At 35.4% G+C, this 13,112-nt stretch overlaps 1 protein-coding gene across 1 annotated transcript in view; it reads left to right on the top strand.

Annotated features, from left to right (window-relative positions):
- Positions 1–2,195: 2,195 nt before the first annotated feature.
- The window catches only part of LOC149578185 (uncharacterized), a 72,976-nt gene continuing 62,059 nt past the window's right edge, over positions 2,196–13,112 (top strand). The window contains exon 1 of the mRNA XM_089827787.1: positions 2,196–2,465. Within this exon, the coding sequence (XP_089683913.1) occupies positions 2,461–2,465 (5 nt within the window). The 5' untranslated portion in view covers positions 2,196–2,460. The remainder of the gene's footprint in view (positions 2,466–13,112) is intronic.

Raw genomic sequence — 13,112 nt, 5'->3', positions numbered from 1 at the left:
AAACCATTAACATATCTAGCCACCTTCTCCTTAGACAACTCTCTATGCCTAGACTGAATAGCTAGCTTGTAGAACTCCTCTGTATAATCCTTCACAGACAAATCCTTTTGTTTCATATTTTGCAACCTCTTAAACAACTCAAGTTCATAATCAATAGGAATGAACTTAGCCTTTAGTTTAGTCACCACCAATGTCCATCTAGTGATCATTTCACCTTCATCTTCTCAATCTCGTTGCAATTCCTTCTACCATAAAGCAACATGTCCTTTCAACTTAGTTTGTGCCAACATCACTTTGAGAAGATCTTCAATGTCCTCTAACTCAAAGTAGTCTTCCAAATCACCAATCTAATCAATAAGGTCTTTAAGATTCAAAGTACTTGAAAAATTTAGAAACCTCCATCTCATGCTTCAACTTCAACTGAGACCCAGATCTATCAAACTGACTAGCCCTATTTCCCATAGGTCTCTCAACTTAATCAATTCTACCTTCACCACTTGTTCCAACAACCTCAAAGTCTTCAACAACTTCCTCATAACCATCTTTGGTACCCATATGTCGAGGTACACCACCTATAGCACTTATGATCTCAATGATCATGTTACTCTTCATCAATGTCATCTCAGATCTAAATTCTACTTTAAATTTCTTTGAGATCCTCACTTCCACAACATTACAGAGATCTTCAATCGCCCTAGGGTCCAATTGTCTAAGAGACATCTTCCAAGACCTTTGCAACCCCTCTACAACAAATCAACTGGATCCAACCTTCACTCTGATACCACTTTGACGCAGTGTAAGACAAGAGAGTCCCTAAAAGAGATGTCCTAGCCCCCAACAAATAATCACACAAAAAAATATAAACAATAAAACAGAGATTTAGATTCACATAATACCAATTCACATAATAAGATTTTCATCCAACATGCCCAACTATAAGGCCTTCCAGGTTACTGCCAAATATATAAGCGATTACAATAGTAGTTCTACAAGACCTCACAAGATCCAACTCCTAGCTAGTCTAGATCCACGCTTTGGTAGAGAACTCTAAGAAGAATCTAAACTTGTGGTCGCAAGCCACCAAACAACCTCTTTGCTTTCCAAGCCGCAACTACTAGCTCTGCTCAAACATCGCTCTCTCAGTTACTCCTTGCTCCCTCTATGCTAGATGCTGATAATCACTCTAGACTCCACAAGACTCTCTACCTATAGTAAACCAAGCCACAAGTCGGCATGGCCAATTAAATTAATTAAATACACTTACATTAAATATACCCATCAAGCCACAAGTCGACTTGGCTACAAACATTAATAACATAAATTAAATACTTAGGACATGCCCCAAGTTTATAATACATAACTAACTCATATGACAACTTAAGAGTACATGCACTTAGACATTGATCCACTCACCAATCAACTATCCAAATCCAAGAATGCACCCACCAACTCCTTCGGATCGAAGCTCACAAATACAATCTCCAAAGCTCTACTAGAAAATAAGAACACATTACCAGCAATAGCTAAAATACGATGACTCCAAACATCACACACACTTGAGGAAATGTTCCACAATATGCCTTGAGTAGATCCCCAATTGCACAAATCATAACTCCACAAACTTGAGAACAAAGCCCCTACATACAGGATTGTTGACTTCCCTAGGATGCTCCCGTATCAAAAATAAACTCTTAACAACTATGAGAACTACAAAATTCTATATGAAAAATTACATCTACTTGTAGAAGTCATAACTTTCTACTTGTAGCTCGAAATCACAAACCATTAGAATTTCTGGAAAGATCTTCTAAAGTTCTACTCTCAGTGCTTGAACATTTAAGCATAGCTACACCTTCTTGGCACTGTTGAAACCCAGAAATACCTCGAAGACCTTTGAAAATGTGAAATACTAGAACATAACAAATACTGAAAATATAGATTTAGATATGTTTCCATTGTTACTTGTGCCAACATCCTTTACATCTTCATAAAATGTGTTTTGATCACTACCTAAGCCATATCTATATCAATTTCTTATCTAGATATAAAACTATCTTTTTTTTTTAACATTTTCCAATTATCCTCTACTTTTTAAGGCTAAATCATATTCTTATCTAGATATAAAACTATCTTTTTTTTTTAACATTTTCCAATTATCCTCTACTTTTTAAGGCTAAATCATATTCTCATTACTTATGCTTGCTTATTACGGCAGAATTATCGGGGGGCTATTTAATTACCCCCCAACAATTATTTTCGAAAATGGTGCTTTGTATAAGTTTATGGACCGGTCAGTGAAAACTTTTAGACGTCCTCAAAAGTTTACAGTTCAGAGTTGGGCGTTTGGTAGTCTGGTGCCAAACACTCTTTGTTTAGCTGTTTAAGGAGGAACAGGGGGATTTGAGAAGAGAGATCTAAGCTGCGAATCGCTTTTTTCGACAGTCTTCAACAACATTTAAAATGAGGTGAGTTTACTTAGTCAGCTTAATGTTTCTTTTGTTCTTGTTTACTGCTGTATTCTTTTCTTGTACTGATATCATCTTCAGAATGCCATTCTTCCCCTAAAAATGAAGTCTAAAACTAGACCGGGCAAAGTATTTTCATTAGGAGTCTGCTTTAGGTTTTGCTAGGTACAATAAAATACTTCATTAAGGTTTTAGAATAAACTAACATATCCTTGAAAATGTATTCACTGAAAAAGCGAAAGCTATGGGCTTCGCCACATAAAGAGAAGTGATATCAAATAGATCACGGTATGAATCAATGAGTGTGATTTTTTTTAATTAGTAACAGAAACAGTGGTAAAAGGAGTATATGAGCATCGTCTAACTATAATGAAGGTTAGTTGGATGATAGATACGTTTTTTTATGCCATTACATATGAAATATAGTTAAGTGATACTTAGCTTGAAACTAAACTGTTAAAATTTGTATCTTGATAAATTATCACATAAACAGTTTATCATTTTTCTTTTTGATTGGTAAAAGGCCTAAGCCAAATCCTTTAATTAAATTAATTACATGGTTCCTCCGATTAGTCGGGGAATTCTTAATCCATTTACATAGGCAATGAATAAATATAAGGGCATTCCCCTATTTGCATCGTAGGTTGTCATATTTGATTCATAGCAATTGTATTTTATTTTATTACATTGCAATATGGAGAATAGGAAACTGCTCTAGTAAATTAGTAGAAGCATTTTCATATCAGCATCAACCTAGACTGCTTGAGAGGAGCAGAGGATAACTATTTCATGTGTTTAGCAGCTAAAGGATAGCAAATGAAGCACCAATAGGGCACAGGCTAGGTTCTGGGCACTCCACGGCATTATTTCTTTTCAATCACTGACAAATGTGGCCAGTTACATATGCCTTCTTGATCTAGCTCTGAAGGAGCAATGTCTAATCTAAGATTCTACGATGTTCAAATTGAATTCAGTACATTTAATGCAAGTTCCAGTTGGCTCTCTGGTCAATCATAAGCTCTTAGTTGGTACTCGCTAGTCCAGCAGAGCTTTCTTCATGATTGAATCATGCTATGAAAAGAGGTTATTAAAATCTGAAAATCATTTTTTCAAAAGAAATAAGTACAGGATCTCTCAAGATCTCTTGGCCACTATCTCCCAAGACCTCACAGTCGTTCCTTTTCTGACACCATTTGACATGGCAAGGGTTTTCAAATCAGGTGGATAGGGTAATGGGTACTATCCCACCAGGTAGATAAGGTAATGGGTACTACCCCACCCAGTACGAACAAACCTTGTCCTAGTCCTGCTACATTACCATCCAGTGTTATGAGATCACAGATGATTTCAGGGAATGGCAACAAGTTGCATTATTAGTCTTTCGCAATTTATCAATAGTCTATATGTCCTGCAATTGAAGTTTTTGTCCAAGACATGGTTTTAAGGTGTAAGAAAACTTATTGTCTGGAATCATTGGAAAATGCAACTATGTTTAAACAATACTCAACTGCCCATGGAATGGGTTAGAAATTGCCAGTAAAAGTCTAAAGACCAAGAACAAGGTTTCAGATATAGACAGCAACCGTTTAAAAAATTAACATCAAGGATTTAGGATATTTATCTTATGGAATGGCTTGAGATAAGTGTAATCATAGATGAGCTATGGGGCAAATGCTCCTTGCTTCCCACAGGATTTTGGGTTCTATTGACAACCTGAAAATAGCAGGGCCCCTTGCCATTTTTATGGTTGCATAGGAATCCTGTCGAACCGTATTAGGCTGTTAGTTTCATGCAGGGTTGCATGGGTACTTGTACCCACAGCCCTGCTACTCGTACCCGCGTACCCAACTACCAGGCACACGTATCCCAAGTACCAGGTACTCAGTGGAGAGCATCTTAGCTAAGGACCTTGATTAAGATTTCTGATTTTTTTTTTCAGTTTTTTGTTTGCATATCAGCTTGTTGTTTATCAAGCACAATTCAATACCTAACCAGTTCGAAACTTTGATACAATATTGATTAATAATAAACTTTATCACTGTTTAAGTCAGAAGTTTATTTCAGCTTTATCATTTGCAATTTGTCATTGTCATATGATTTATGATCTTCTTGTTCATGTTTAAAGTCTGCCTTCTCTATTGTGCATCTAAACATTTATCATATATTATTATTACAGAGATATAGCAAATCTGAAACTGAAAACAATGCATTGCATTTGCAAACTTCGTCACTTTTCTTGTTTTGAAAAATCATTGTCATGACTCATAATTTCAGATTTTCTATAAATATAAAAGTGTAATTAAAAATAAAGTTTGACATACCCAAGTATCCCTGTCCCCTATTATGAAAAGTAGCCCTATCCGTACCTGTACCCGTATCAGTACCCTAAGTACCCCAAGTACCTCCGTCCCCGTGCAACCTTGGTTTCATGGATCACCTACCTTTACAAAGCTCTGATCTAAAATTCATTTTCCAACTCTTGGCTTTGATATCAGATGCCAAATATTAACCTTAAGCATTTATAGAAAGTTGGAAACTATTTAAATTTAAATTTAATTTTTTACCTTTATATTTCCAAACATAACTATTTTTTTTAATGATGAATAGTGCATTCTTTATATTAAAATGTATAAAATAATAATATAATAGTTCACAATGAAAGATGAGCAGAATGGAGTCACACCCAAAAGTCAACACGAGTCCATAGACAAAAGTAAGTTGTCGCATCAATATGCAAAGCGATTTCAGTAGAGGTTGGGGGTGGGTGGTGGGAGCAATTGAGGAGTTTCCTTAGTCATTTGGGAAGTCTTGGCCATCAAGAAATGCTCTCCACATGCTAGTATCCTTTCTGTGTTTTCCTCTTCTTGATCGATAACACTTGAGCAAACAAGATAAATTTGAAGGTGCAATTGGGGGAGCATTCTAGTATTATGTTGAATGTTGAAAAGTAGAAGATTGCCCACATTTGCAAGAGAAATTGACCACGATGTCTACATTGAGGGGACCTATCAGTGCCACACATGGAACGAACATTGTTGCTATGACCATAAGCCTAATGCCCAATAAAGTTTCCAAGTAACACGTTCAAAGCAACTTTGTTAGTTGGACTTGAATTTGTAAAATAACATCAGAGCATCTAATAATTGAAGTATTGCAGAAGACTGAGCTTCCACAATAGTACCTGGACATAAAACAACATTTTTACTTTTCCATATGTTGAATAGGATTTCCACATTTAAAGTGCTTTCCACATTGAAAGTGCCAAATTAGGTAAGTCTCAAAGATATGCTGTACTAAGTCTCAAAGATATGCTGTACTTGTTCTTGCTCATTTTTCATGTTGAACTTCTCCCCCATTAACATCAATGTCAAAGGTTTTAGCAACCGACAATCTCTGCAACAATTGTTCTTGCTAGCTCAAGTGTCCAAAGACACTATTCAAAACAACATCCAACAAGAGTCCTAGACGACTCTGTCCATCACAGATACTCCCCCATTTAGGAAGCATCAACATTCAGTCCAGACAAACAATGGTGCTCTGTTACACTGGATTGATGCACTCTTGCATCTTCTACTTTGATGTAGGAAGGGGCATAACCCCTAGCATACCTCGCAAATACTCAAAAGTCTCTTTGGTAAGAGGCTTAGTGAAAATATCTGCAATCTGCTCTTTAGTGCTCACATACTCCAATCTAATTTCCTTTTCTGCAACTTTCTCTTTCAACATGTGCTACTTAATAGAAATGTGCTTAGTCTTCGAATGCAACACTGGATTCTTAGACATATTTACTGTGCTTGTGTTGTCACAATGTACGACAATAGGTTAACTGAATTCTATCCTTGTATCCTTCAGCATCTGCTTCATCCAAACAACTTGATTACAATGGTTTGCTGCTACAACATATTCTGCTTCTGCTGTATTTTGTGAGGTACAATCCTGCTTCTTGCTTAGCCAAGAAACCAATCTTCCTCCAAGATAGAAGGCTTCACCACTGGTGCTCTTTCTGTCATCCATACTAGATGCCCAATCAACATTAGTATAAACACATAAAGTAAAATCATTAGCTTTGTCATACCACAATCCGAACTCTAGTGTTCTTTTCAGATATCTAAATATTCTTTTGACAGCTGCATAATGTGCTTTTCTGGGATCAACTTGGAATCTTGCAACAATTCCAACTGCATTTGCTATATCCGGCCTTGTGAGTCAGATATTGCAATCCTCCGATCATAGATCTGTACTTTTTCTGCTCAACAGTATGTGTCTCATCCTTTGTAGATAACTTGTGTCCAATTACCATAGGTGTTCCTACAGGTTTACATGTTTCTAAACCAAACCTTTTCAGTAAATCCTTCAAATACTTAGTTTGAGAAATAAAGATTCCTTCTTTATCCTATACAATCTGTAATCCTAGAAAATATTTCATTTCTCCTATCATACTCATTTCAAATTCCTTCTTCATTTCTTCTGCAAACTTGTCACTTTCATCATCATTTCCTCCAAATATGATATCATCAGCAAATATTACCAAAATCATCAAATCTATCATCAATTTCTTTCCAATAGAGATTACTATCTGCCATACCTTTGCTATATACAATGCTTTCTTCAGTCTGCATACTATGTCCTTGTCATCTGTCAAAGGACAACCTTCAGGCTGCTCTATGCACACCTCTTCTTCAAGTTCTCCATTCATAAATGCTGACTTGACATCCATCTGATATATTTTGAATTTCGTATGTGCTGCATAGGCTAAGAATAACCTTACTGCTTCTATTCTAGCTATAGGAGCATAGGTCTCATCATAGTCTATTCCTTCTTGCTGTGAGTAACCTTTACATACCAATCTTGCCTTGTTCCTTACAACTTCGCCTTGTTCATTCGTCTTGTTCTTGAATACCCATTTGGTTCCTATCACATTCTTGTTTGTTGGTTTGCGGACCAATTCCCATGTCTCATTCTTTGCTATCTAATCCAATTCCTCTTTCATAGCTTGCTTCCAATAGTCATCTTTACATGCTTCATCTGCATTCTTAGGTTCAACTTGAGATATCAAACATAGTTCTTCATTGACTCTGCTTCTTGTCATCACACCTTTATCTTTGCTTCCAATGATCTATTCGGGGGGATGATTCTTTGTCATATTCTTACCCGTAGTAGGAGTTGCTATCTCAACTCTTGGCTCTACTGAAGGTTCCGAGCTTTGTTCCTGCCTTAGCTCTCTTTCATTCTGCAAGTCATTGTTAGTCTCAAGCAATACTTCATCATTCCTTGGTTTAGTAACAACATCATCATCTGAATAGTAATCAACTATTCTTTCTTGTATCCTGAATTTCTCATCAACTCTCACATTTGCACTTTCCATAATAGTCTCCAAATCTATTTCCTCTATTACTTGCTCTTCATTAACCAATCTATACTTATTATCACAGTCTTTCAAGGATCTTTTCATACTTGCTCTAAGTTCTTCAACTTTATGAGAAAGTAAACTCTTTCTAGCTTTTCTTACCCTCTTAGGACATCTAGTCAAAAAATGACCAAATTCTTTACATGTCCACCAAGCAAAAATTTTCATACCTTTTGGTTCCCTCTTCGTAAGCATATCAATAGCTTCCTTTATCTTTATGTCTTCTTCGGATTTGGATCTATCTTTGCTTGTGCTTCTATTCTTTTGTATACAACAGAAGGATTCTAGATCTGAAAACTCAATACTTTGCTCTTTACACAAATATGATAACTCACAAGAATTTCCATTATTCAGGTGTCAAAATTTCTTTTGATGTAGGACTATTTTTTCTGAAAATGCTCGCCATGGATCTCCCAACGTTGTTAAACTTTATCTTCAAGGACCTGATGCTCTGATACCAATTGTTAGAAACAATAGTCCACCAAGATAACTGAGAAGGGGGGAGGGTGAATCAGTTATCCAACAATGAAAACATTTATCAACCTTAAACAATCTTATCCATTCAACCAAAGTAAACAACAACCATAACAAGATGCACATAGACAATTACACCAGATATGTTAACTAGCGAAACCCTTGATCAAAGGGAAAACCCTGGTGGGAATGATGCCCACAAGATGATGTACTAATATAAATATTCCTTGTTAGAGGATGGACCCTGTTAGGAGTCTATTACAAAATTTAGTACATATGAGTCCTTGTTAGGAGACTTTGAATCCCTGTTAGGAGATTCCAACCCTGTTAGGAGTTGTAGTACAATGTATGCAAGAAGAGCCCACTGCCCAAACATGCAATTTCAATTACAAGAAGAGCTCATTGCCCAAACAAGTAATTTACTATTAAGTTCCTCTTTCCTTTGTCCTATCAAGCAGATCAATCACTATCAGACCTTGTAGACCAAGCCATGAACCTTGGATCCAAGTATCCAACTTCAGATCACTCAATAAAACCTCGACAATGAAGTTTTCTTCACTTCCGCTTTGCTCTGCTCAACTTCGCATTTTGCTTTTCGAGCTGCTTACAAACGCGTCTCTTCTATACACATGATAAAGGAAAATGTCCGTCCTTTATACCAAATCCATAAAACAATTCCTTGTGTAGGCTGTTACACCTTATCAATTAATTATTATAGGACCACATTAAGAACACATTACAATTAGCGATAACATTAATCTTTCGCCTTGCCACTTGAATATCTTTTGGTACACGTAATATTATGACGAGTGAATTTAGCCATGTCATCACCAACATGTCTTCTTCACATCTTTAACTTCAGCTTCTTAGAATAATAACTCTGCTAAGAGATGTAACAAGTTTACCAGAACATGCCTTTATAAACTCTATCTCAGAACAATCTTTACCAAAACTTGCATAACTTCTTCCAGACTTAATATCTTGTGCTTCCGAGGTTAGCTGCATATACTAGACACTTAGTAGTATCTCCCTTTAACCTCGCTATTGAATGTACGCCATGATCTGTCTGTACCAATTTGATCTTTCTGTTGTTCTTCTGTCAGATACCACAGGAAACTGCTATGTTGACATCAATGACAAACACAGTCATGAATGTAACATATCATCATGATAACATATCTACAATACTCCCCCATAGGAATATCATCAGCATTCATCCTACCAACACCCACCTCGTCCCCCTTTCTGAAAATTCCCAGGAAACGTCTTGAAAACTTGGGGACTTTGGGGATTTTCTTTGGGGGACGCCTGTATGTCCTGAGGACGCCTTGGAAGTCCCTAGGATGAGTGGTTGTCCCCGATTTTATAGACAACATCAACACTTATAAAATATATTTCTTTTATAAAACAAATTCTTTTTAATTTTAAATTGGGCCCCCCCTTTCAAGTTCCCCCTAACATGCTTATTATTGTTTGGTAGTTGATTCCTACTATTTGGGGCCCTCTGATTAGTATTTGACAACATTGCATGAAGAATCATGGAATTAATATTGCTGTTACAGTCATGCTACACGCTCAAAATTATATAGCAGACTATTTGCAAGGTGCTGGGAAAGTCTGAAAAGTGCATTATAGACCTAGAACATGCATCCTTATGTCATTTTCTAGCAATACATCAGTGCTTGGTTGGTAGTGGGTTGATTTGAATCCTTTGTGGAAGATATGGTGAATATTGGAAGTAACATCAAGATACTGTCTTATTGTAACAAACTTATATCATGATTAGAATTGTATAGAGGACCTTTTTGTATTAATATCAGTCCACTTACAATGAATTGGAAGTGTTTTTTCAGAATTAAATGATAGTAGTGTGTTTTAATTTGGAAGGTGGGTTATTGTTCTTGTTGCTATTGAAACTGAATTCTAAATTATGTTATTGCATATTTTGCAAATTTTTATGTTATTACTATTATTTTTATGGGTAAGAGGCTGAAGCCAAGATTAATTATTATTATGTGCTGTGATTAATTATTATTATTTATTAAGCTCAAGTAGATTCAAACCCAAGACCTCCTAGTTAAGAGGCTCACAATTTATCGTTGTGTTGTAGGCTCTTGCTTTTTTATGTTATTATTTTAATATGCACATGGATAATAATTCCAAATTATGAGTGCATTATAGCATATTGAGCATTGAGTTTGATTTATTAAAATGTTGTATGTTAAGGTTCTATGATGTTTAAATTGCATGGTTTATCCATGTCTTCATATGAATATAATGTATATATGCGAATTTCCCTATATTTATATAGCCGCCCCCATTTGTCGCCCCCCTGTCCCTAAAATCGGCAATTTTTTTGCCATCCTAGGAACCCGTTCCGCTGTCCCTTGTCGTCCTCGTCCCGAAAACTTGGGGGAACATAGAGCCAAACGAATGAGCTAATATTTGGTGAAAAGACCATTAAAGGAGACCCCAAATAAAATGAGCTAGTTTGGGATCCAAAATGGCAATCCAAACTATTTGAAATTTGCAATGCCATTGAGTGGTGATGGGTCTATATTTAGGGAACTTAGATTCCACTTGACATTGAGTTTTGGATCATGGGTAGGTAAGAAGAAAGTTAAGTTGTTGGTCTTGATATGGGCACGAGTATAGTTATGAGTGCAGTTACGACGTTTGAGTGTGACAATATGATTTTTTCCCCTTGTGTATGGTATCTGCATAGATTGCAAGCTCTTTGAGTACTCTCTATGTTGTTGAGTACTTTCTATTTTTTTTGCTGTGCAAGTTTTCACAAGTTTAACTCTTCAATTTTTATAGGCACAAAAAAATGTGGATAAAAATGTCTTTGTAGGTTAAACCACTGGTTAAAATGCATTGTTCACATTTTTCTTTTGCTATAAAACCATGTGTTTTCTCTGTCAAAATGTCAATTTTCAATTTAAATTTTATTTTGTCGTTGAACTTTACAAAAAATTATGTTTGTTTAGGATTTTTTAAAATCTAGCACTTTTTAAGTTGCCTGGTTTATGTCTAGTATTTGCCGAGATTAAAATTTTGGGCTTCTTGAGTACTCTCCGAGTTTGAGTTTGTGAGCTATGGGTATTTGTTTCTCCCTTCCTCTCTCTTGATATGCATATGTATGTATTTATAATGCCTCGTAATTTGCAAAAATGAAAATACTCATAAATTTATAACAGACATATTTGTCGAATGTCAATTTGCAATCAATTATTACTTAATAAATCAAAGTCAACATTTGGTTCAATTTCATTTGGACCACAATTAACTATGGAGTCACTCCTGCCAACCACATCATAAGCATTAGTCACTTCATCTATAAATACTTTGGCAACCTATGCAACTATAACATCTAAATTAGGACACTCAAGAATTACATCCAATTGTTTTATTTGCCCCAGTACTTAGGCCTCTAATGTGACAAGAGACCCAAGTAGGATGCACAAATACCAAATCCTTAGCTTTTTTGTACACCTAGTTAATATTATGTATCTCACTTCCACTCAACTAAAGAGTAACTTGCAACCTGTTGAATTTGCACATATAAAACATGTATTATAAATTTTAAATTCATAGTAAATAGAATCAAATGAAAATTGAGAAAGTTAAAAATGATTTATATTTGAGAGGGAACTTTTATTGCAAGAAGCTATATGCAAATGGATTCTTGTCTATGCATATATTGTCATTCATGGGCATTTTTTGGGTACTTGTCTTAGAGAGCCCAATGACTCTTTGAAGATATGAAAGTTACTCAAGTCAATACTTTGTATTTTTGCGTTTGGGAATTATTCTTTTGAATGTAGTGTTGTAGCTAATAGCTCATTCTATGGTGCCATTCTTGTCAGGAATAAAAGTTCTTTGAGATATAATATTTTAGAGACAAAAAAATATAGGAGATGCAAGGGCATGAGCATCTTGTGTCAATGGTCTACAATGATCTTTTACACCCTTTTGAATAATGCTTCTATACAGTCATGGACCTTGGCCATTATTATGGTCTTTAGTTTTTCAACCATTAAGTCTATGCCATCATAAATTTCACCCAAATGTGGATGCTTTGTATTAGCATGGCCAATCATGTTGATGACGAGCTAAATGAAACTCAAAACATATTCTAAAAAAGCCCACCGATCATCATTTTTGAGCAATGCCCTCACATTTTAACAAGTCATCTTAAGATACTTGTGTGTGATTCAAATTGATTTGCAACAACCTAACATGGTGTTATAAATAAGTAAATGAAAATGTTAAAAAAGTAGATGACATGTCACATATCATTGTATAAGCTTTTGGATCATAACTGTGTTTATTTTTAACTTCATTCCATTTATGGTACATATCAACAATTAAACAGTATACTAAAAAAATAAAATAAAATAGCTTTTGAAGACTCTGTTGAAGTTTGTAGCTGCGATAGAGATCTTCATCTTTGATTTTATGAGATAAAATATGTTTGTTATGACCATTATGGTCATCTTTAGGTGAAAGAGATATCTGTGATTTTATTTAAGTTAATATTATGCAAAAAGACGTGGCATACATTATGTGAAGAGACACGAATATGGAAATATGAAGTATTGAATATTTGAAAATATCAAGGGTCTTATTTTTGGGACTCGAAGAGACCTTCGTGTGAAAGATGAAGAGTTCTATGCAATCTATTTATATGATTGTGTAGTGTATTGTAAATCAACCAATTGGAAACCTATGTACTTGAATATTTTATGATCAATAAAATATAT

This window comes from Cupressus sempervirens, chromosome 1, assembly GCF_028749045.1.
Source record: "Cupressus sempervirens isolate cs-2001-9-10 chromosome 1, ASM2874904v1, whole genome shotgun sequence".
Lineage (NCBI taxonomy): Eukaryota > Viridiplantae > Streptophyta > Pinopsida > Cupressales > Cupressaceae > Cupressus > Cupressus sempervirens.
Note: the sequence above shows the minus strand (reverse complement) of the source record. Positions and strands in the feature narration are given on the sequence as shown.